This window comes from Nylanderia fulva, unplaced genomic scaffold (assembly GCF_048542155.1).
Source record: "Nylanderia fulva isolate GAGA-0341 unplaced genomic scaffold, ASM4854215v1 Scaffold1, whole genome shotgun sequence".
Lineage (NCBI taxonomy): Eukaryota > Metazoa > Arthropoda > Insecta > Hymenoptera > Formicidae > Nylanderia > Nylanderia fulva.
In genome coordinates, this window is record NW_028189192.1 from 4,525,520 (window position 1) to 4,550,041 (window position 24,522).

At 41.2% G+C, this 24,522-nt stretch overlaps 2 protein-coding genes across 3 annotated transcripts in view; one reads left to right on the top strand and one right to left on the bottom strand.

Annotated features, from left to right (window-relative positions):
- The window catches only part of qin (tudor domain-containing protein qin), a 141,387-nt gene that overhangs the window by 71,233 nt on the left and 45,632 nt on the right, over window positions 1-24,522 (top strand). The window lies entirely within an intron of this gene.
- The window catches only part of LOC114928409 (uncharacterized), a 57,040-nt gene continuing 34,964 nt past the window's right edge, over window positions 2,447-24,522 (bottom strand). Inside the window, exons 2-3 of the mRNA XM_029299576.2 lie at window positions 17,490-17,681; window positions 2,447-6,755 (exon numbers count right to left, since the gene is read on the bottom strand). Coding sequence (XP_029155409.1) covers window positions 6,409-6,755; window positions 17,490-17,681 — 539 coding nt within the window. The 3' untranslated portion in view covers window positions 2,447-6,408. The remainder of the gene's footprint in view (window positions 6,756-17,489; window positions 17,682-24,522) is intronic.

Below are 24,522 nucleotides of genomic sequence, written 5' to 3' on the forward strand. Positions count from 1 at the left end.
GGCATTGCGTTGGAAATGCAATGGGAAATTGTTCTAATTTATATGGACGATGCTACGTGCTAATCGATCACTGCAGCATCATTTGTCTGTAATCCTCGTAAGCCTGGCGTGTTAACATCATGTCGTATCAGGTTATACATAACATGCGCGATTGAACAATTGTCGGTTTAATCCTTTGTGATGAGACAGAACATCGCTGCAATCGGCGTAAATATCGTATATATTCGAAATACTCTCTCATCGTAGAAAAAACTTGAAAATATACGCTGTTTTTCCGCAGAAATTATTCATTCCCTGCGTCGAATTCGGGACATATTTATACATACGCTGATGCGTCTCCGTATGTACATATAAAAACGTATAAAAATCCAACCGAAAAATTTAAGCTTAAAATACATGAATTTTGCTTACATAAAACAACAAGCAAATATCTCTTATCTTAATTTTCAAAAATTATTATTGCAACGTTCGCATTGAAAAGCAGGTTTTGCATAAGTTTCATAAATTTTCTCATCCTTACGAATATATTTGACTAAAATGACCCTTTGTGTCCTCGTAAATATTCCTTCAGCGGTATCGATTTTCCCTCGCTGTATTATAATTTACGAACCTTAGGCACACTTGCCCAGCTCATCAAAGTGTAAGATCAGCGTTTTATCGGGTAGGAATATATTAGAAGAACGACCAGCCGGAAAACGGTCCATTAATAACGCAGGGTGGACACGTTGCGTTTGACTCTGCAGCCGAGCGCGGAGCTCTTTGACGTTGCTTATCGGCGATGGCGGTGACTGGGCTTCGGGGCAAGTAATCGGCGATACAAAATGGAAAACGCTGATAATTTAAGCGGCCTCGCGGATCGGGGCGAGAGAGAGAGAGAGAGCGGAGCGAGAGAAACTGGCCCGGGATATAATCGTTATTTTATTCGTTGTTGCAGTGCAGCCGATGCACAAAGTTTTCATAAACGTTGCTCGTGGGCACGTTGAACGCGCGCGCTTCTCTCTCTTCCGCTTCCTCTCTCGCTCGCTGCATGCGGCAGACAACGGTTAATCAATGGGCTTCAAGCGCAGACTCGCATCCCGGGATCTTTCCTGATGGACAGCGGCAACAGCAGCAACAACACGCGCGCATTCGCCTCTCTCCCTTTCGGCACAGAGGGAGGGAGGGAAAAGAGAAAGAGTGAAATAAAAAAGAGAAGGAACATCGAGAATTAGGTGGTGGAGGGTTGGACTAGAACGAAAGAGAGCGAGAGCGCCCCGGGCGCATAAAACTAGCGAACAATTTAAACTCCCCTTTCAAGTCGCGGCTTTGTTTATGCGAACGAAAATAATTCTTCCGCGTGTCTGTCTTTCGCCAGTCGCGAAAAATAGCCAGGTATACTGCAGCCTGAACACCAACGGTGTTCTCGGAATCGGTTCTTTACATCGAGAATCAATTAGTTATCTCTTTGAGGGTTGCACATTATTTTCAGTAATCTTTGTGGCAGTATAAATTGGAAAATATTCTAGTCAAAATTTCTTTCATTGCGATTAATTATTTCGATTTATTATTAATTGTTTTGACTTTTGCGAACTTCCCGTATCTCAGTATAAGGGTGTAAGGAGTATAAGGGGTATAAAAGTGATACCGCGAAGTGACATTACATTCGAGGAGCGCAATCGATAAGGAAGCCGAGACAAACGGGAGCATTCCTCGTCTTCGCGAAGTTAGTCTCACGAGTCGCGCGGTCTCTCGGTTCTACTGTCAAGCAAGAGAATTACTTTCGAACTCACAGACCGATAAAACAGACCTTCTCATTCGCGCGATCGTCAACTCCATCCTCGCGCGGATCTAAAAACTTTCCGCGCTCGTAAACGAGCCACCCGGTTTTACGGTTCATTTGCATCCCTCTTTAAAAGTGACGTCAAAAGAGTCTCGTCATTAAGGGCGGAATTTTTGAAAAATTGTGACAGATGTGATCAATCATCTCGCTTATTAAATAAAATATTACTGCTTTTTATTTTCCAAAGCTTTATTTTATTCGTTTCTCGAATTATAAAAATATCGTGCGCTTGTCAGGGGATGTTTGCGATGTTGAATTCACGTCATATCAATCTATTGATATGCCATTTTTTCAACTTGATTTCGAAAAAAAAAAAACTCAAGTCGATGTTTAGAACGCATTTCCAGACATGTCGAATGACCCACTGAAACGAGCTCGTCCGCAAAATTGAACTAATCCGGGAAACCACATTGCGCACACGTACTGCACTTGCACGGAATAAGGGAGGGAAGAAAAATGCAAGAAAAGGGGCGGGAAGGAAGGGGCGAAACTCCCGGCGAAATTGGATCCCTGGAAAGTGGTTCGTGCAGGCCCACCTGATTACCTGATTTCGTTGATGGATTCTTAGACTCCGTCGGTGAGCACCTTCACCTTACGGTCCGCGTTCTTCTCGCTTTGCCAATCCACCTTCCAGGACAATAACTCTGAGCGCTCTCCCAATACCGATCGATCTTTTTTATGGCCGTTTTGAATAAACGATTTCGTACATCCGTGCAAAGTGAAGATTGCGTATGCTAGTCTGCGAATCGCGTTTGCCAGACTCGCTCGTAAGATTGTGTATAATCGAGATATAAATCAAGGCGAAAACTTTTCGAGGAGTAGAGCAGTCATTTTTAATTAATATTTCGCGCGATTACAAAAATAAAAAAAGTCGTTCTAATAATAAATATCGTGATATTTTTATATGATTTATAATACATCCGTGTAAACTGAAGATTGCATATGCTAGTCTGCGCATCGCGTTTGCCAGACTCGCTCGTAAGATTGTGTATAATCGAAATATAAATCGAGGCGAAAACTTTTCGAGGAGTAGAGCAGTCATTTTTAATTAATATTTCGCGCGATTACAAAAATAAAAAATTCTAATAATAAATATCGTGATATTTTCATACGATTTATAATACACCAGATATTTTCTCGAGCGACGTGCGACAATTAATGATTATTTAATTGTGAGGACGTCTACGGATGTACATACGCAGTATGAAAAATGCCGGCCGCGCAATTCGAAACGAATCTAATAGAAGAGGAAAGAGAAGAGAGAGGCGGAGGAGATAAAATAAAATTGAAACAGACACAGAGACAAAACCTCGAAACATACCATCGCGCCGCACTAACTCAGTTTGTGGAAAAAATTTTTTCTGATACAAAACCAATTATTTCGCGAAATGCAACTTGCGGTTCATTTAACGCAACATAGATATCTGATATTTTATATAAAATTCTTCATACAATGTATAGGAGATTGAATCGGTTGTGACTCGTCGCTAACGTTATCAAATTAATATAATTGGCAACTTTTTTTTAACAATTCTCAATCTATATAAAAATGAAGACGCTCTCAGTCTGTGGAAAAACTATATAATATTGTCTTAACGCATTTTTTTTCCTTCATCGATTTTCTTATCACGTCTAAATTTTAAGTTTGAAGAAGTGATTATGACACGTTTATTGTCTCATCAGCGCGTAAAATACCGTATTTAATAATTTGTTTAAAGAAATAATTTTTTTTTCCATTTTTGTCTTAGAAATAAAATTGTTCGTCAAATGCGTGCATAATAATTAAAAAAACGCCAATCATTTCGTTCGCCTTTAGGACACATCTTTCAATAGCGCAGATTTTAAACGCTGGAAATGAACTGAATTGAATTTCGTTTCAAATTAGACTATATCGCTACGCGTCCTTTTTTATTATTGCTTTCGCGTCAATGATTGTGGTTGACGCGACACGTAAATCGAGTTAAATGTGATTTTACCCACGTTGTCTGAAACCGCGATTACAGATAAAAATCGATCAAATCCGCTGTCAATTAATAACGCATATTTAATCGCGCTATGTATAAACCGCGAACCGAACGAATAAGGTATTCTTCCCTCCTTTCTTATAATCAAATTAAGTGCGACTGTTCAACTTTTCGGCTTAAATCCCGCCACTTGTTTAAGAATTAATCTTTAGTTTTACTGAAATTGTCTCTCCGTTAACTGTTTCTCATTAATAAATTGGCAAAGGTCGGCATCTCTCATTATAAATACACCCTGTCAAAAAGTTTTTGAACTCATTTACCGTAACTTCCTTCTGGAAAAGCTTCTTCTCTTATATTAAATAAAAATTTCAGTAATTGCATTCTTGCATAACGTCCAGGAGTTTATGAAAATTACATTCCTCGTTGGATATCAAAGAATTGAAGATAACTAATTATCCATTAAGAGTTCTAGAAGAAAACCTTTTTTAATCGCACATTTTTCCGTCATCGATTGCGCTTATTAGAATTTTGATAAAAACATGGAATTTTTTTATTATTCATTGATTGGTTTTTTTTGACACAAAATTACTAACAAGTTTGTAGTGCTACGGAATAAAATTAGCATGTAATGCGCTTAGTAGTAGACAAGTATGATTTAACTCTATTATATACAAGGCGCGAAGATATTAGGTAAAGGCACATGTGTTGTTCATTCCACTGCAAAAAGCGCTTACAACAAACGTTACAAACGCGAACGCGACGTTAAACACAAAATCATACGCATGTACGCTCGCTCGTTCACAATCGCAACAATTAATTAACACTACGAAAGTCAAGCGTACTCGAGACACGAGGGTTGATTGTCTCGAGGATGATTATTATCTACCGGTTTTACTACACGATGAAGACGAAGAAATAAAAAAGAATTAAAAAATCGCAGCCCGCAATTTTAACTAAATTTGAGCATTATGCTCGTTTTATTAGTCATATAGCGAGAATTCGTCGCGCGACAATAATTTTTCAGAACTCTACGAAACGCAAATTGCAACAATATCGCACAACATGCCATTACTAATTGCCGGCAAGCTTGCCGTTGTCGTTCTTCGCTCGGGCATCACAATCAAAAAGTGTACATACAATTGTATTATCGGCTATTGATTTCGGGCAGCATCAACTTTTACGCCCTCTCGATATCGCACACGCGCAAAATGATTCTCCTTTTGACGCAGTTTGAAACAGACACCAAAATTTATATTGTCGCAAAAATTCGATATTTTGCAAAACAATACAATTTTTATATTGTTCAACGATTACTCGAATTAAATAATTCCTTTCCTATATTTTTCTTAATATACGTGTATATGTAAAAAATAAATTTACACTGTTTGCGCTGTGAATCGTTGGATGAATAATATAAGTTATAACAATAAATCGTAATATTTTTGTGAAGTTGTGAAAAGCGAATTTTTTTACAGCATATAATAACATTTCTATATAATAACGTGTTTTGTCATAATTGTGTATAAAAAGTAATATATAGAACTATCAAATTTTTATTCATTTGTAGTCATCATTATTTCATTCAACGATTCATATAACAATATTAACAAGTTGATAATATTTTCGGTTAAAAATGCTTTGTGTGTTTGCAATCGGAATAATTTTTACAGAAACATTTTAACAATATTTTGTAGCACACAATTTAGCGTATAAGAACTCATTTCTGACAATATACAACGAAAACTACCGACTTAATCTCCAAGCTTAAAGAGTGATTGAACTTTGTCAAGATTGATCTATTTCTAGATTAACATAATTAGCTACGTCGCGTCCGAATTTGATGATTGATCACGACGGACGTGATTGGTTGATTTTTACGCAAGTGTGTCGATGGCACGTGGCTCTCGTACTTCCGTCATAACGATCGATTCCCGATGTTTCTTATCCACCGACGAGACGCGCGATAGAGAAACGTCGATGACATTCGTTTGGTAAAAACGCCGGCAGAGAGAAAAGAGCTGTAGCTCAGACGGGATCTCGTCAACGATTAAGAAACCGTATTGAGGATCGTATCGAGATGTGGGTGTGGAAAGGTGAACGCAAACAAAAGACCACCTCCGGTTCCTGTCTTATTATATTGACACAGCGCTGCTCAGCATCCTCCTGGTTTTACTCGAAGCTAGTTTTTGCTGGTCGCTTCGATATTCATTGGACAAAGATCGATCTCCTCCCGATAATCCCCCGATTCGGAATGTGACTCGAGTGACTCGCGACGATCTTTCGATATCCGTGAAATTATTCGAACGATATTGTCCCGGTTAAACGCGCCGGCGTGTTTTCCTCGCGGCCGATGATTATTTCGTCTGGGATGGTCTCGAATTCACGTTTCCTGTGAAAGTATTTCCGCAGTCGTGATAGAGCCCAGGCACAAGACTCACACTGGCTTGTCGATCAGCGGTATAATGGAATAATTAAGTGACTACAATATCGGTTCTCTCTCTCTCTTTCTCTCGATTTTAAAGAGGATAAAAGGATACCTCGCGTGCATTTGCAAGACTCGCGGCGCTTTTCGCATATTATTTCCGCTTGACACGTTTCGAGGCGCGTATCGCGTGTTCCGCCTCTTCATTTCCTACGCACGAAGATATTCTCCAGGAGCTCCTTCGTGATCAGTCGATGAGGCCTGGTCGGACTCTCGGTAGGCGTACCGTAAAGTCGGCTGTTGATGGCGTAGAGCTTCGGACTGAGCTCGCATCTCACGTTGAACCACCAGTCGCAGACGAATACCGCCTGGCTGAATTGCGTGCCGTTCGGGCAGAGAAACGTTGCCTGTCGGCCGTCTATGTCGCAATAATGCCACGCCTGGCATCGCGTCTCCACGTCGGCGAAGAAGCCGGGGAAGGACTGGTCGTCGCAGTAGAAATTCGTGTAGGGCACCTTCCCCAACACCGGATAATCCGTGCCTGGTCGACCTGCAATCGCAATCAAGTACCGTAAGTCTTTATCGCGTTGAGAAAGATTGATTGAGAGAATAAGAATAAGATACAGATCGAGAGAGAGAATATTCTCTTATAATTTACATCATATGGGACATATATTCATGAGACAATAGGTATTGGAAGAATTTTATGTGTTTCTTTCTGATTAATATTTACTACAATAAGATGTAGAAAATATGTTCCATTAATTATACTATGTATAGTAATATTTTTTATTGTGGTAAATATTATTTAATCAGAGAAACTCTTATACAATTCTTCCAATCACCATGATTTTCAGGGTAAATTCTAAGAGAAAATTCTCTCCGTGTGTAAAATGACAAATGGCTCTGAAGAAACATTGCTGCAATATAACACGAGAAATCGTGTCGTTATATAAACTTCTCTCCAAATTGTTTTCTCTGCACTGTTCTTTTATTAATTTTAATCAAAATATTCATTTTAATCAAAATATAGTTGATTAATCCAAATTACGGACAATATTTTAACCATGCGTGGCTGAAGCGATCTCTTCGAACATTCAAATATGTTTGATCATCCCGCTTGATATCGTTCGATCGCACATTCGAGGCCTTAAATAATTCACGGATTATTCTGGCTGTAATTTCAGCGCTTACGGATTCCCTTTGCGTAAAATCCGCAAAGCGGTGAGCGATTTGGACGAATTAACTGCTTAAATGAGCGGAGGGGTTAAACGAGTCGGTGTGCACCAGAGCGGTTTGTCTCTCTCTTTTTTTTCTTTTTTTTTCTTTTTTTTTTCTTTTTTACTTTTGTTTCTATCTCTTTGCAATCGCAACCATTTGAATCTCATTACAAGCTCGTACTTTTTCGCATAGCTTTATTCGGACAATCGTGTGATACGATTGTGTATCAAAAGTTAAAAAATTTATAAATATTATTTCTGATAATTTTGATGTTTTCCAAGGAAATAAAACTTCAAAAAAAAAAAATTAGACAATTTTGAGTGTCTAATAATTAATTTTTATACACAAAAGAAATCGAGTTTCGTCCTTTTAATTTTATTAGATTTTCGCGGTCTGTGCTCGAATGCCAAAATATAATTTCGCATTCGCTAAACTGGTAGGTACATCTCTAATTTAATATCGTAAGTGTAAACAAGTAATTCTAGAACCAGAGAGAAATCGCGATCAAAGGAGGTGAAAACAAAAGTTTGACAACTTGAAACGGTTTGCGGTTGAGAGGTTCGTAGGCGCATTAAAGCGACCGTTAAAAGAGCTCCAAGAAAGTGCCCTCGGGATCTTCCATCCCCATTGCACTTTTCCTCGCCCTCGTCGCGTCTCTCCCTCTCTATCTTCTCAGGTTCAACGGAAAACGAAATAATTAGACCGACACGGTGCGCGAGCACACCTAACGAAACGGGTGAATAGCTCGAGAACGAGAATACGTTCGACGGTGTGTTGTTGTCGTGGATTCTACCGAAGTTATAATTACGCGGACCCAATTACTATAAAGGTGAGAGAGAAGGGAACGAGAGAGGAAGCGAGACAACGAGCGTTTATTCCGTGTAGCGGAATCTCTTCCGCTGACAAAACAGGTCGGACAAGCGGCACAAACTGCGAATTTCGTATGGATGTCGGTGCGATACGGTCGAGTTTATGCGACCGCGTCTCTCGTGGAAGGTGTGCACGTACTGTATACGTTCCCGGGGTGTTGTGCGCGCGTATACAGACCGGTCCATTTCGTCGCATCGGTATTCCTGCAACGCACTCGAGACCGAGTCTGGCCAATCCGCTGTTTTCAGCTAACTTCAACGAGTCTCCGTCGAGCGATATCGACGCGAAAATTTCTTGACTCGCTGGAAAGCCAAAAGGACGATACAAATGTGTAAAGCAAATAATAAGCGTGTCAAGTAATACATAGGATTCTTATATTATTTTAATTTTACATGTGCGATGCACATTTCTATAAATCTTTAAAAGAAAGTTAAAACTACCAAGTCCAACAGAACTTCATATTTATGTTCTGTCGTTTGAAATATGTGATCAGTTTTAATTAATTTCTTGTAGAAACAGTTCGCAGTTATAAATAGTTGAATCTCGTTTAGTAAATATCATCTTTGCAATATAAATTCATATAAAACGAAATTAAAATCCATCATAAATATTTTTAGCATTATTTATTTAATATAATTTTGAAACAGATTTTAATTAAAGGACATGTTGGAATTTATTCGGCATGATTCCATTATAAATCTACTTTGTGTGAAATATCTCTCATATTGTTTCTCTCTCTCTCTCTTTCTCTCTACATTCTTCTTGCTAGGAACGTCTCGTTCCGCCTTCATTGCACGCTCTCACGAACGATTCAGTATTCTTGCCTGGCAAAACTAAGCTTGTCGCCCGATGAGATTCGAATAGCTAGCTAGCCAGAGACATGAAGGAGTAGACGGTGATGGTGTGAGAGAAAGAGAGATGGAGAAATTGGGTGGGACTGGAAGTGGAGAGACGAAGTTGTTCGCGATCCGGGGACAAAACAGGATGCTATATTGACGCGAAATTATTTAGACAGAAATACTCGCGCTGGAAACAAAACCGAGCGATGTTCTTGTAATTGCTAAGTAGCTCTTTCGTGTAAAATTGCAGAATTATGTGCATTGCAAAATAACTCTCTTAGAGGTATAAAAAATATTTATATGAAAATAAGGAAAACTTTTATATCAATATATTTTAATTTGCCATCATTTTTATAATTATTACACTTGTATGACGAAATATCGGATGATTTTTTGATGTTTGAAGCAAAGATGATCTATTCACAATGTTGTGCACAATTATTCTGTGGCACTCTTTTACAGACGATTTCAAATACAGCAATTAAATTACGATATAAAATTTTAAAAAGATTGACATTGTCTACTTAGGACGCACGATCTCGTAGAGTTAACGAAGAAACTCTCTTAATAAGCGTCGACCTCGTTTTCAACTTTCTTCGCCAATCGGAGAAAACGCTGGATTACTAGTGCTATCTCTATCGAGTACTTTTTAGCATTACTTTAAGGGAACCGTGCGGGCTCAGCAATTCTGTTCTTGCGAATCTTACGCATTTGGCACGTGGCCAAAATCTCTCCGGGTCTTGTTATCTTTGCCGTCGAGAGAATGGAATGGCGTGTTTCTCCTCTCTCGCGTGTAATCTCATAACATTTCACGTCTTCCCTTCCTTCGCGAGTTAAAATACGAATCCTTAAAATCAAGACTCGGACGCGGATCACAAAGCTAAATGTCGCCGAACTGTTGGATCCTTGCCGGATCCTTTCCTGTGCCCTCGCGCATTTTACTTAACTTGTCTGAAGAACTTCCTTATTGAGCGTCGCGTTTCTGGCTGACTGACCCGGAGCTTTGAACAAATCGGGAGGCGGGAAAATGTCTTTTACAGAAACGCATTTAAGTCGGTATTAATATTTGTGGATGAATATATTTTTTGATATATACCTTGTTTAAAAGGGAAATAATTTGTGTCGCGAAATTAAATTATTTTTATTACATTATTTTGATACGACCGATTATTTAGCCCGATGACGTTTCAAACGAGAAACGCTCCCGCTCGTCGTTTGACGGCGCGCGATCTCCTTTTGCGACTCGAGTTGTATACGAATGCGCGTATTGCAGAGTCGATATTCTTTACGTGACGACTCGCCGGATGTATTGGGAAAACGCAATGAAAAGTTCACGTTAGAGACCTGGATCGCGCGCCGAGAAACTTCTGTCTTGAATTACTGAGGCAGAATAAATAAGCAAAACGGGATGTACGCGAATCAAAGGATCCTCCCTCCCTCTCTATCTCTCCTCTCATCTTTTCCTCTCTGGCTCTGCCTTTCTTCGCTTCTTTCATCGTGTAGGAACTCTTTAACGAGTACCAACGATAATAGCTAAACCCCTCTTTTCCTCTTCCGTGTCTCTGCGAAGGTTTCTCATTCACGTTATTATTATTATCGCCGGCAATTATTATAAAGACATCGAGAAGGATTATATCTTCCCTTTCCTCAACTTTCTCTCGATCAACGAGTCATTCGCGAAAGAGACGCGATACGATCTTTTTTTTGTCTAATATCGTCGCAGAGCGTAAAGAGACGCAAAAATTGCGGAACCCCAAAAAGGGCTCCTACATTCTTGCGACGCGAGACGAAAAGACTAGACGTTAGATAAAGAGTGTCGCGACGGTAGTTTGCATTAAGATCGTAAAGCCGCATCATCGGGACGACGTGAAGCAGTCGATCAGGTTGATTAACCCTTTCGCGCGAGCCACAAGACATGTAATTACTTAACGACTTATTCACGCGATCATGAATTCAAAGTTGCACGGCGCCAGCGCTCTTTCTACACCTATAGCACATATGTGTACACATACACATGTGGATATAGGGACACATGATATTCATGCACGCACGTATAAGCATCTCTTGTATTTGGCAGAACGACGAACGTCGATATCTCGACAGAGAAGGTCGCTTTGTGCGGGCAACAACGCAAGTATCAGGTGAGGCTCCGTCTCTCGACGTCCTCCGGCATTTCTGTCGATTAATATATATATATATATATATATATATATATATATATATCCGATGTTTGCGCGCAAATGCACTCGCGTGAGTGGAAGCAAATCGCTTTTGGATATCACAAGCGTTGTCTTGTGCAACGAGAACGCTTAGAGCCTACAGCCTAGCCAAGCCGCGTCGTGCGTAATGAGACGGAGAGCTCTATAAATGGCTTCGAATCATACCGAGACGATTAAACAGTTCGTATATCCTCTGTGATTATCCAGCTGTTCATTCGTTTACACTTTGGGCGCGTTTGTCCTACGAACGGAGAGGGAAATATTAATCCTTTCAGCGGCGCGAACGATGCAGCGTGACATTAATGGCGAGGATTCTTGTTGTTCCTCTAGTAAAATCCCGGGATAATAGGGTATTTTTGTGCACTTTTTGAAAATTATTTCAATATTGAAGGAGAATTACGAATCATTTGGCAGAATTAATTCTTCGTTTCGGCGAAATCAGTTTCATAAATCGTTTAATCGTAAATCGTGCACGGAACAGGTACGAATTATTATTTAAATCCGCTTTCGATAATAATCTATAATTCGCGACAAGAGGCAAAATTCTGTCTGTGATTTTATACCGTAATATGCATTTCAAATATATGTTCTTTTTTTTTTACTTTTTAAACGTTTTCAATATTACATAACATATAAAATTATACAAATAAACTTACAGAACATGTCATTATTTTATAGATCATTAATTATACATTCTATGAAATGAAATATGAATCGCGATATACACATAAAATATGAATCGTTATTTAATCATAAATTGTACAAATAATATCGTGAAGCATTGCAAACACAAGTCTGTAATCTCCTTCTTGCGCTTATAACAAATTTACTACAAGTATTTATCATACAAGTGTGCGCCCACAAATAATTCATACAATATTTTTTTAGTAGTAAATTTGTGACAATTACATGACATATAAAGGGCGAGATTTTGACATCCGCACGATCGCGCGCATAATCTCTCTTTCTCTCTCTGCATTCCCAGCGGAGTATCTTCTTCTCTTTTACGTTTCAACTGTGGCAACCATCGTCATAAAGTCAGCCAGGCGTACAGAGGACGAGGTTTGCTGCAACTACCCTCCAACCCCTATTGTTCCCTCCATCCATCTCTCTTTCTCTCTCATCATCTCCCATTTCCTCGTTGTACACCCTTCTGTATCTCCCTTAATTTCCTTTTCCCCGCCATTGTATCCGTATGTTACGAATTGCACGTAAAGACGTACCTGGTTAGTTTTGCGCAATCGAGAGAGGAAATGCACGCGAGAAGGAAAGAACAGGCGAGAAAGGGAGGAAGCTTAGGGGTGTAAGAGCGGGATGTACGTAGTAGAGAATTCCCGTATTTCCTCTTTCTTCTGTCTCCCTTTTTGTCCCACTCGAGCTGTAGATCGCTTCTGCAGGAACTACCGTGACATGGAGGAGAGTCGCGTTGCTGTAGAACTTGTCCGGGGTTAGACTATTTCATTATCCTATCCGAGAGTATGGCATATCGAGCTCAGGTTCGGAGATTGAGAGGTTTCTCATCCGGTGCGAACCTTTGGGAGATTGAGAAACTGTTAAGTCAATGAGATACATAAGTTTACGCTATCGTCTCGAATGTCCCAGCTACTCCTTTCTTCTTCCTCCTTCTCGAGATGATTTTTATTTTGCGCTCGCATCGGATCGGAAAGAAAGAAAAAAGCGAACGTCACTTGTTAACGAAATATATATTTCACATTTCGATTTTTTATTACATATCTGGTAAATAATAAAACGCGTAATGCTGAAGGAGAACAAATGCTACTGAAAAAGTCATGCGAAACACGAGAGTGGAAAAGTTAAAAATACGCGATATCCATTATGCATTTTTTTGGTATAAATTAAATTTGCGTTCACTCTTATCAAATTACACGCCCATTATATTGTGCACGTTTCAAATACACGTTTTTTATAAAAATGCACATGACACGTATGTGCATACATTTTTTATATAAAATATTCTCACCTCATTATTCTCTATATTAGGTGAAAATTTTGATTTTTTTCTTTCCCTTCGCTATTTTACTACTCCATCTCTTCGCGTTTCATCTCGTTATTCTCGTCCCTTGCGCCTTTGTGCACTCTCTTCCGTTACACCATCGCCTTTTTCCATCGACTCGCTTCCTTTGCGCCCTGCGCCAACTCGGCTGCCTCGGGCCGTCAGAATCAGCCCTTGTTATGGAAGGGTGTTACGGTAGTTAGCCGACACACCGGAGTTTACGACGGAGCAACGACGCGACGTCGTAAATTCCTCGTGCATTGTTTGGAAATTCGCAAACGCTAATCGGTTCTTGTCGCGTCGACGAAAGGCGCATCGTCATCGTTTTCGTCGTCGTTGCTGTCGCTTAAGATTGACGTCGACGAAGGTCGTCGATAGATATTCGTGGAATTTCACGCTGTCGCCCGGACAAAATTTCTCAAATTTACGGCTGCGCATTCGTCAGGGAAATAAATGACTGCGCCGATAAATCTATCCCTGATTTATATCGAAATATCCAGGGGGAATATTATTAAATTATATTTCCCTCGCGCCCGCGTGGAGAATATATTAAAAATAATCGCGCATTTTTGGATAAGCTCTTTTTTATAACATTCAACTCGTACGTTCCGCGTCTGTATATTTTCATAATTCTCACATTTTATTTTCGTACAAGCGGGCGACGTGCGGATTTATTTATAATCGATGCATATTATTTATCATCGTCGAGACGATTATCGCGCTGTCTGTCGGTCATAGAGCATTTAGGGATTTAAACGCGCAACACTCGCGCGTTACAGCGAAAGCGCGATCGATTTAATCGCGCGCGGCTGAATACGTTTAACGCGTTATCAAATAATCAGATCTCGTACAACAATGGTCGGCAGATTAACCGCGTATGTACGCATATCATTCGCGTTTCGACGACGGGGCGCTAATCCCCGCGGCGCGAAAATAAATGATCGCGCTCTCTAAAGAAATTTTTTTTTTTTTCTCATTCTTGTGATTTAATTTAATGTATGAATTTTATGCCCTTTCCCACTTCATATATCGCGCACACTTATAAATCAGAGTTCGGTCGACATCTTCTATCGCGTGTAATGTGCACACGCAGGGCTTGCCCAGCCGGCGCAGCCTCCACCCTCCGATGTGCAAACTCCATTATAGAAATTTTCCCTCCGAAGGCTGCAAATATTTTACGATCGATCGGCTAAAGGGAGAGACGACGGATAAAAGCGCGACGACCGACGTCAACGGCCCAGCGTCGAAGGGCGACCGAGGAAAATCGAAGCGAAACGCCGCTTGCCTGCCTGCATTACGATAGGTCAGCGTCGAAATTGCGAGTCTTCAAAGAAAACCCATTAGCCGCCACAAAGTGACATAAATCGCGCTTAAACGCGACACGACGCGCGTTTAACGAGCAACAAGATTATCGCGATAACTTGAGAATAAGCCTCCCCACGACTTAGGCTTAACTATCTTTTCCTCTCTTTTTTTTTGCGTTCTCCCCTTTCCACCCTGCCTATTCTTTACAATGAATTGTCCCTTAAATTATTAAAAAATCAATCGTCAATTTTGTATTAAAATTCTTTGTATAATTTTTGGTAATTTTTCTCAAAATAGAGAAGCCAAAAGAAGGCTCCGTTAACACTGATGAAGTCGAGATCAATAGCATTTTTCGTTCAATTATTCTGACGTGAATTTACGATGCCGCTTATGTTGTTACCTTAAAATAATGATTTTTAGAGCCGAAAGTGATCTTCGCACCATGATGAAAACTAACAAGTAGACAACGCAACGATGCGTAACACAAAATGCAAAAAAAATTTCATTTCAAATTAATTTTGCGTGCAAACATTCCAAATTACGAAACGAAATATTTTCTCGCGAATAATTATATTAATTATACGTCATCGTAAGTTGAAAATGAAAATCAGTCTATATAATGGTTGATAATTTCGTACAACTTCGCGCCTCTAAGCGATCTTTTAAAGCGCTTATCGATAAACTCAGTGTCAATGTTTAATTCAAGCAGAATTTAATCCGAGTTAAAGTTCGGAATTCCCTGAAAGTTATCGACGCAACTATATTGTCCTGATTAACAGGCCGCTCCGACTCGTGTCAGTCTGTAATATATATATATAATAATATTTTTTCCGACAAATTTGATTTTTATAATATACCTACAAACAATATATATATACGGTGCCGCGTATAAGTGCGCAACTATTGACGACAATAATTATGCGATTAAAGTTGCCAGCGAACTTTAATGGCACACAGGTAAGCGAGAGGGGATGAAAAATGCCGATATCGGCAAGTTGGTATCGATCAGCTGACGCGCGCATATCAAGCGGGAGAAACTTTCAGCAGAGAGAAATGTGTTAGAGAGAATGACAGAGCTCGGTTAAACAACGGCAAGCGGAACAGAAGGGGTTGGAAAAGGGGGATGTGGGCCCTTCTTGTTTCGTCTGCGGATGTAGAAAGCTTGCTGCGGAATATCAGCGAAATTGCTGCTGGAACCTCTCCTTGACGGGGCGTATTCGACGAGTTTCTCGGTTTGAAACGTGCTTTATGCTACTACGGGACAAGAGGAGAGAGAGAGAGAGAGCAAGAGAAAGAGGGAGTGGGTTATAAGAAGCGGATATAGAAGATAAGTTATTGCTCGTCGAGGTATGCGCGCGGCTACGTATTTCCTTATATACTTCCGCTCGGCATCTTCCTCCTCATTCCTGCCGTCTATTGTCGGCAGGATTACCCGTTGAAGGGTGTTCATGAACGCGGCGGTATTGCGTCGTTCGTCTACATTTAAATCCCATCCATTTGCGGCCGGCGAGTCTTATATAATCGCGCGCAGCAGCCGGCAAAGCGTATCGCGATCGACCTGATGTTTCGTTCGCATCACCGCCGACCATCCTCGTGCGCCAGTTATAGGGTAGGATGTGTCCCGAATTTATTGACATCGGAAATCACGAGTTTCTCTCATTCTTCACTTTTTTCCTCACTCTTTAATTATTCAAATAGCTTTTAAATGATTCTTATATTAAAATTTTGATAGTCAATAGGTGATAATTATTGCACACAGAGAATTTTCCTTCTAGAATTTACCCTGAAAATCATCGTAGGATAATACGATATTGGAAGAATTTTATATAAGAGTTTCTCTTATTAAAAAATATTAATGTCTACTGCAATAAGATATAAAATATGTTTGATTTACTATGTACATATTTTTTATTGCGGTAAATATTAATCCGAGAGACTCTTCTAAAATTTTGTGGGCTAAATTCAGAGAAAAAATTCTCTCTCTGTGAAAGAGCTGTGTTTAAGCATACCTTGATATTTTTATTAAGGAAAAAATAAACTTGAAAAAATTCGTCGGGAAGAATCTATTTATAAAACATTACTCACGCATTTCTGCGAAAGTATAAGAATAAGCTTGTATCAACTTTTATCTGCGAAGATCAAGCTTGATAAGATCTTTGTTCGATTGCAATGAAATCATTCCGCGTAAGGTTCTGTTTTAAGATGACGATTGCGCGATTGTGTATTTCTCGCGGATTCGGTGGGGCATTTTTCCGCCATCCCCTTATAGCTAAAACAGGATGGTCGCAAACAGACGGTATCTTAAAAAAAAGGGTCAATTCCGCGCGTAACTCTCGCGATCCTAGCATTTCTCGCAGTCTGGCACCGTCGAGCATGAAATATTTCCTGCTCAAGAATACGGAAGATACGCATTCGACGGAAGACGCGTCTAACGCAATCGACTTGTCTCCTCTCTCTTTCTCTTTGCCTATTTCGTCATATCTGCTGCTTTCTCCATTTCCTCATTATTCCCTGGCAATAAGTCTCTCGCGAGTCCAACTTCTCTCCGTCTCGGCGTGTAAATTTATTCTCCCCAGTTTTATATTTATTTCTCGAGCACAACATGATTGGTCGATTTTTTTACGCGACACGTCCACTCGATGTCAAAGAGGGAGGAAAGAGAGAGAGAAAATGGGAAAGAGAGGGTGGATGAAACGAGAAAGCTGCGGGCAGGAATGAATTCTAGAGAAAAACGAAGTGTATAATCGAGCTGTGCCGACTAGGATCGACTCTCAAAGGGACAACTTTGCGCGAGAGATGATCTTGTTTATACGTACCGGGTATCGATTTACCGAGATCGAGATATTCGCGTACAGACGGGCTCAGGAATCCGGGTGGCACGGCTGGCGCTTCGTTGGTCGGATTGTTTCTCTCGTCCACCGGATCGTCGTAATAATAATCATCTTCGTCGGGATCGAGCGGCTTCGCTCGCTTCGACACTTTATTGCCCCGATTGTCGCGTGTACCATCTGTAAAAGAAAACATTCAGCTGTAATGCAGCATCCAACGAGGGTAAAATTGAAGAAAATTAAAAATAAAACAAAATATTTCAAGAAATATTTTTCCTTTAATTAAAAGCTTCGTCGGCAGAATCTGGATACTCGATATTTAAAAGTCTCGTTTCCTTATCCGGAGCCAACATCAAATTATAATTCCCGAAGTGAATAACTTGTAAAATAATTTTTCTCGTGAAATGAATTAATTTCGAGTTTCTGATAATACCAGTTGATGGATTGATAAAATATCCGGAAACTCTTTTATTTCTCGTGCATTAGTAAATGCACATGTATAGCTTTGATCTGCATACTTCATACTAGACCTTATGACATATTATATTTCATTACATTTTGATTAATATCTATTATTGAATAATTTATTTTGACATATTAATTTTTCGCCTGTAAAATCATAAAATTCGACGTGACGTCAATAAAGGACCTTGGAGTAATTTGAATACAAATCCAAGTCACAAAAATCCGCGTTACCCTAATTTCATTGTCCACCCGTCTCTTTTTCCCACGTTATTTCGCACGATCAAAAGTCCTCCCACTGTTTCTAGCATGATTTTCTTCCTGATGAGTCTCGTCTGTACGCGAAAGAGAAAGATCAGGAAGCGCTGCGCCCGTGTGCAGCCTCCGGGGGTTTGGTCATTTGAGCGCAATCTGAAATTTAAATGATTTGAAAACGCGGCCGACCGCATCACCGAGGTGGCTCCCGGAGGTAAACAAATTTTTACAGTCTCTTTAATTCATGCGGAGAACCGTTTAATCGATATTGTCCACGCCCGTGCCCGCTTGTTTTTCCTTCGGGAGGAGAAAAAACAATGCCGTCCCGGTGCTGCGGATGCGTAGTGTACGATGATGGTATTTGCGTTTCCAGGTGCGTTTCGTTTTCCACAGGAAGAGATTTTCCTCCTATCTCGCTGAATATTAATATCGTCGTTCGCGGGGGATTTTCGCGGGAGAAACCTCCTTCCCGAAACATTTGCTCTTTATATACATACATATATATACACGCCGCGATGGTGCGTCTTTACCAGGCACGTCAAACATCCCGGTAACTTCCCCGAAATACACGATCGGCTCGATGTCGAGAATTAACGGGCGATAACGTTTCAACAACGGGGCAGGTCGGCTGAGCCGCGCTTGAAATTAATTAGCACCGGACTCCCGAGGCGTGTTAATTTCATTACCGAATATATGTATATACGTAGCGTAGGAGTCACGTCGACCGTTCATACGAATATATCGTGAATAACGCAGTAGATATCGGTCCACGTGATGGTTGGACCGCAAAACTTGGACGGGACTCTCTTTCCCGCAGGTGTGTGTGCGTATCTCGGCGAAACTTTGCGCCGTCCGCTGGCGTGAATGGACCAAGTTTCGTCTCGGTCGGGGACTGGGTCAAGCCTGGAAAACCTTGAGTCTCACCGGCTCTCTCTCTCTCTCGCTCTTTAGAATAAAAGGAGGACCGTGCTGCTAATGAGATGAAGAGTTACCGCGGGAAAACCGACGAAAATTTCTATGTCCCTGATGCAAAATAATACCTACACGGAGAGAATTTACTCTGAAGATCTATGGTAGTCGAGGAACAATATGAGATTGGAAGAATTTTATCATTTTCTCTGGTTAATATTTTATTGGTAGATATTAATATTGTTATTGCGCTGTAAATATTAATCAAAGAAACTCTAATAAAATTTCATCCCACGATTACCAGCATAAATTCTAAGAGAAAGTTCTCTCTGCGTAGAACTAGAAAATTAAAACGTTCTTAATAAATATCCTCGTATCCACGGTTCCGCGATTAAATAATAAATTAAAAGATATAATTTTATTCCCTGACAAAAATGACGTACATATTTATAATATATACGAAACGATTAACCGCGAGCTCTCTCTCTCATTACAATAATATATGAATAATACAAGCGAATTTATTTTCCCGATAAATTCGACCGCGCGTATACGAATCCTTAGTAGGACTTATTAACGCGCGAGGTGATAACACAATCGCGGGCAACTCGCGCGCGTTACTCCGCTTTTACGAAGAGCCGCGCGGAATATCCCGCGTGTTCGTTCTATTTGATGCCGCGTCCGTGCCGCGGAGGCTAATTAACGGCTCATCGACGAGGCCGAGCTTTATGCGTCGAAACGCCGCGGATTAATTCGCGCGCGAGGACAATACATCCGCACGGCCGCGGGATTTTGCAATCAGACAGGCTATATACTTTGGACGCTATTTTTTTCCTTCCTCGCAGAGCACGTGAATCTGTGTGTCGTTGATCGCACGTAAAACGCGATTTTAATGTTGAGCATCGTTCTAAAATATACGGTCTCTACATAATCCCGTATAAAAATACAAGAGTAACGTTATAACCGTTAATTTGCATTTCATTTCGTTCAACAGTCATCTCTTTTGCGGCGGAGAGTGACTGAGAAATTATTTCGCGATATAAATATAGAAGTAGAGGTACATATATATATATATAATCGTTACTTTTCTTTTCAGCTAGTTTTACAATTGCGCGTCGTATCTCCCGTAGCTTCATTCAACTATATGTATTTACATTATGTTATGTCGCTCGTGCGAAAGGGGGAGGATCGGAGTATAATATTGTCTGTCCGTCCGTTCTCCATTAAAGGAACAGAAAGGAGCGCGAAGGAAAAAGAGCCGCGCGCGACGTAACTATTTTCTGCGTTTCGTCACGTGCAAATATCCCAGGGAAACGGGCGCTTTAATATCGCGCTGTCGTATGAAAATTCGCCAACGAAACGCGTTGGCGAAAGGAAGTACACAGACAGAGAGAAAGAACGAGCGACCGAGAGAGGGAGGACGGGAAAATAAAAAGGACACGCAGAGGGTGCAAGAGGCAAAAAAAAAAAAAAAAGAGGATGGGGACAGAACGAAAAAAATATGATCGTCTTCTTCCGCGAGAGCAACGTCTCTTTCTCTTATTCGGTATACGTGTTGAAAATATCATTCACGCGGATGAGAGAGAGAGAAAAAATAAATGCCTTCGACTACGACCACAAATACCGATGTTTCGCTAATTCGTATTTATCCGCGCGTGACGTCGATTATGCACGCGCGTGCATCGAAACGCGGCGGCTCCAAATACAGATGGGAGGAAAGGGGTGGTCAGGCGATCGAGCGCACGAATGCAGCGGAATGCACGCTCATTATCCGAGCAACGTATTTCCTTGCACGGGCTTCAAAGGACGTTAAATATGTATGACGGTATGAATAATGTGAGACCTCGTCGTGCGTTATTAACAATTTATTTCCGAAGTCTGTCGCCTCGATTTTTTTATTCGACATAATTTTCACAAATCTTCGATCGGCGCATCTTAAGGAGACGCGCGTGAAAGAATATCTGCAAATTTGCCCGATATGTACAAATTAATTATCACCCTCTTCAACGAGCGAGTTGCTATGCTTCCGATATCGGATATGAGAGGACGTTATATGACGTGTGCACTCGCGCGATAAAATATATACGCGCGCGGGATCAAATAACATTTGTTATATTAAATGCCGCGGACAAACAGGTGTAATTATTCCGGCCGGCCTGATCGAATGCCGAATAATTATCGAATGCCCGATGCCGCACCGGCGCGACGCGGCATAAAAGTAGTGGGTATTAAGCGTATACTCGACCCGGAACTAAATTATCGCGCCGGGGTGTGTAATAATGCATGCATGCACGAACGAACGAACGAACGAACGCTGCCTGCGAATCGATTGCGACCTGGTCGCCTGGAGCAGCGGCGAACTAAAAAAAAAAAAAAAAGATTTCTATTTCCGAAAGACAAATCGGGGGGATATGATGTTGCGCTCTCTCCGCCGAAGGCCAGTGTGTGATAATTAACTATCGATCGACCGCGCGCTTCTCATTATAGTTGGCTTATTTTCGGTGGCCTAATTATTGCCTTGTCGTTCTCTCGCGCTGAAAAGCGACGCCTCGACGTAATTTAAAAATAAAATTTTATTTTCCGCGACTTTGAAAAATTGCGAAATAGATATTGTTACGTCTCGCCTTCGGCTCGTGCGTCCATCCCCCGCACTCGTGACCAATTGTCAACTTTCCGCACGTGATACACATACTATTTTGTATTACAAGTGCAGGCAAAGTGGCTTTGTGCGCAAGGTGGCCGATCGCACGCCGCCATCTTGCGGCGGCACGGTGCGGGAATAGCCGTGTTCAAAGTCATTGTCCACGGCTTCAACCGTGGACAATGACTTTGAACACGGCTCAGCCGTAGGCAATGGCTTTGAATGCGGCTTATTCACTCACCGCCGCTAGATGCCGGCGTGGGAAATCGGCCGCTTTCCGCACAGAAAACACGCACACAAAGTGCCACTTTGCCTGCACGTGTAATACAAAATTTATTTTAATAGCTAGCGCCATTTTTCGGCGAGTTGTAATTGAAGAAAGACTTTATAATTTGGAATTATACATGCGTATTTATACATAACACCACAATAACGAATTAATCACATGATTCGTATTCATAAAACGTTCGGCTGCAGATCTTTTATATTTCCGCCTGTATGTACGTACATATAATTAATGATATTTCCATATAAATCAGAGCAAGCCTTATTTACCGTTCTTTACATTACAACCGTACAGATAAAAAACTCGAAAAGTATCGTAATCGTAAAACACACAGTCGCTACTTCCGACCGCGAAAGGGGGTTGAAACCGTAAGCGCGATAAATTGCGGGGATAAATCCTGGTAAATATGATACCGCAAACCGGTAAACAGTAAACGGCGGTAACCTGCAAAGGAAATACGAGGAAGGGTAGAAAGGATGAGGAAGAAGGTGTAGGAGTATAAGGTGCTCGTTTAACCGATAGTCGTGTTATCGACGCTCATCCTTTCGGCACTCTTTAAATATACCTCAAAGTACATGTATACGTTAGAGAACTCGATCCCAATCTCCTGGAGGAAATGGAGGAAGAGAGGAGCGAAGGGAGCCGCGCTATGAAATCTCGTATCCCCAACTCGCGATCTGACCTCGGAGAGAAAGAGAGAGAGAGAGAGAGAGATGATTTTACGTGTATCTACGCGTCTTCGCGCGCTGACTCTGCTAAAAGACGTCACCCCGGAAACGAGACACCGAAGGAAGGGTGGAGCCGTTTATATTCCGGTATATATATATATATATATATTATATATACGCGAAGAAATTCACGGATAGGAGAAAAGAGATCGTCTCTTCGTACTCCCTTCTCTTTCCCTAGAGACGTGCAGCTGGGCTTCGGGTATAAAGAGAGAGAAAATAGAACGAGGAAGAGAGAGAGAGATCGCCGCACGGTGTTTACAACGACGACGAAGAGTAAAACCTTTTCGCCTCTGGTCGCTCAAAAGGAGGGCCTTTTAAAAGGAGGGCGCAAAGAACGATCCACGCCGCCTTTGTGCTGCCTCGCCTCGTCCACCCAACCATCGGACCATTTAATTGTGTGCATCCTGCACCCCTATCGCGCCCGACTCATCATCCCCTTTCTTTGCCTGACGTCTCCTATCATTCCGTCGCGTGTATACTTCGCCCTTAAGAGTTTCGTACTTCTTCAACTTTCGAGTGCTATTATATCCTTATTGTTCCATAATAATCATCAGGAAAAAAATTAGGCATTTGCTCTCCTTTTGAATAAACGCTGAAATTATTCGTACGTTTAATAAAAAAAGAAATTCCAAGAAAATTAATTATGCGCCCTCCTGAAAAAAATCCTTCGGCTAGTGGAGACCTATTTTCTCGATGATTTTGTGAAAATAAAATTGTTGTTTCGAACGTAAGATAAGATACTATACAACCGCTGTCCTCCCACCTTGATCTCTTTTCCGTCGCTCTTTACGCGCCGGGCATCTCGCTGTTTGCGTGCGCACGTACGTAACATCGCGAGTTCCCTCATCAAAGGGGAAGTAATTACGTAGGTATCTGTTGTACCAATACCAGCCCCCTCGCTCGGGGATACGGCAGCCGAGGGCAGTCGCTGCGTGCGATCGAAGTTACGATTCTCGCGTTCACGATGAAATTTCAGACCGGACGGGAAGAGGGAGAAGGCAGTGAAGGGGTGGGGGAGGGACGCGAACGCGCAGAAGGAGAAAGGCGGAAAGAGGGTGGGTTATACGGGGGATGGAAACATAGACGAACGAACGGGCGCTGCTTCGGGGCTAAACACGCGGATGGTGGTGGCCGAAGAGGTGCAAGAGAAGTAGGGGGTGAGTGGGGAGGGGGATGAGGGAGCTTCGTTAAATAATTAATCGATCCGAACCGCCCGACTGCCAAGGATTCCTTCCTCTTCCTGCTTCCGCACAAATGGGGTGCGTTTTCTGAGGTTTTCCGGGACGACGGTCGCGAGCCCAGAATGGCCTCTCTTTCATGCGCTTGCATACAATAAGTCGAATGCATTTTACCGCAGAACGAGAATTACGATCAAAAGATCTTCGTAAATTTCAAGATTTTCGCATCCTTGGATATCTATCGTCAAACACTTTCGATGCTGAAGGCTACACATTTTATAATTATCTTCCCTCGTTATTAGGTCTCCTAATCTGCGAATCTTTATTAATCGCCGAGTCTCCTTCGAATTATAATTATATAGCTGGATCTTGCGTTACAACTGACAGTTTGCGATGCAAGATAAATCATAATGAAGGCTACACATTTTATATTTTTGTTCCCTCGTTGTTAGGCCTAATCTGCGAATCTTTATTAAACGCCGAGTCTCCTTCGAATTATAATTATAGCTGGATCTTCCTCTTCCTGCTTCCGCACAAATGGGGTGCGTTTTCTGAGGTT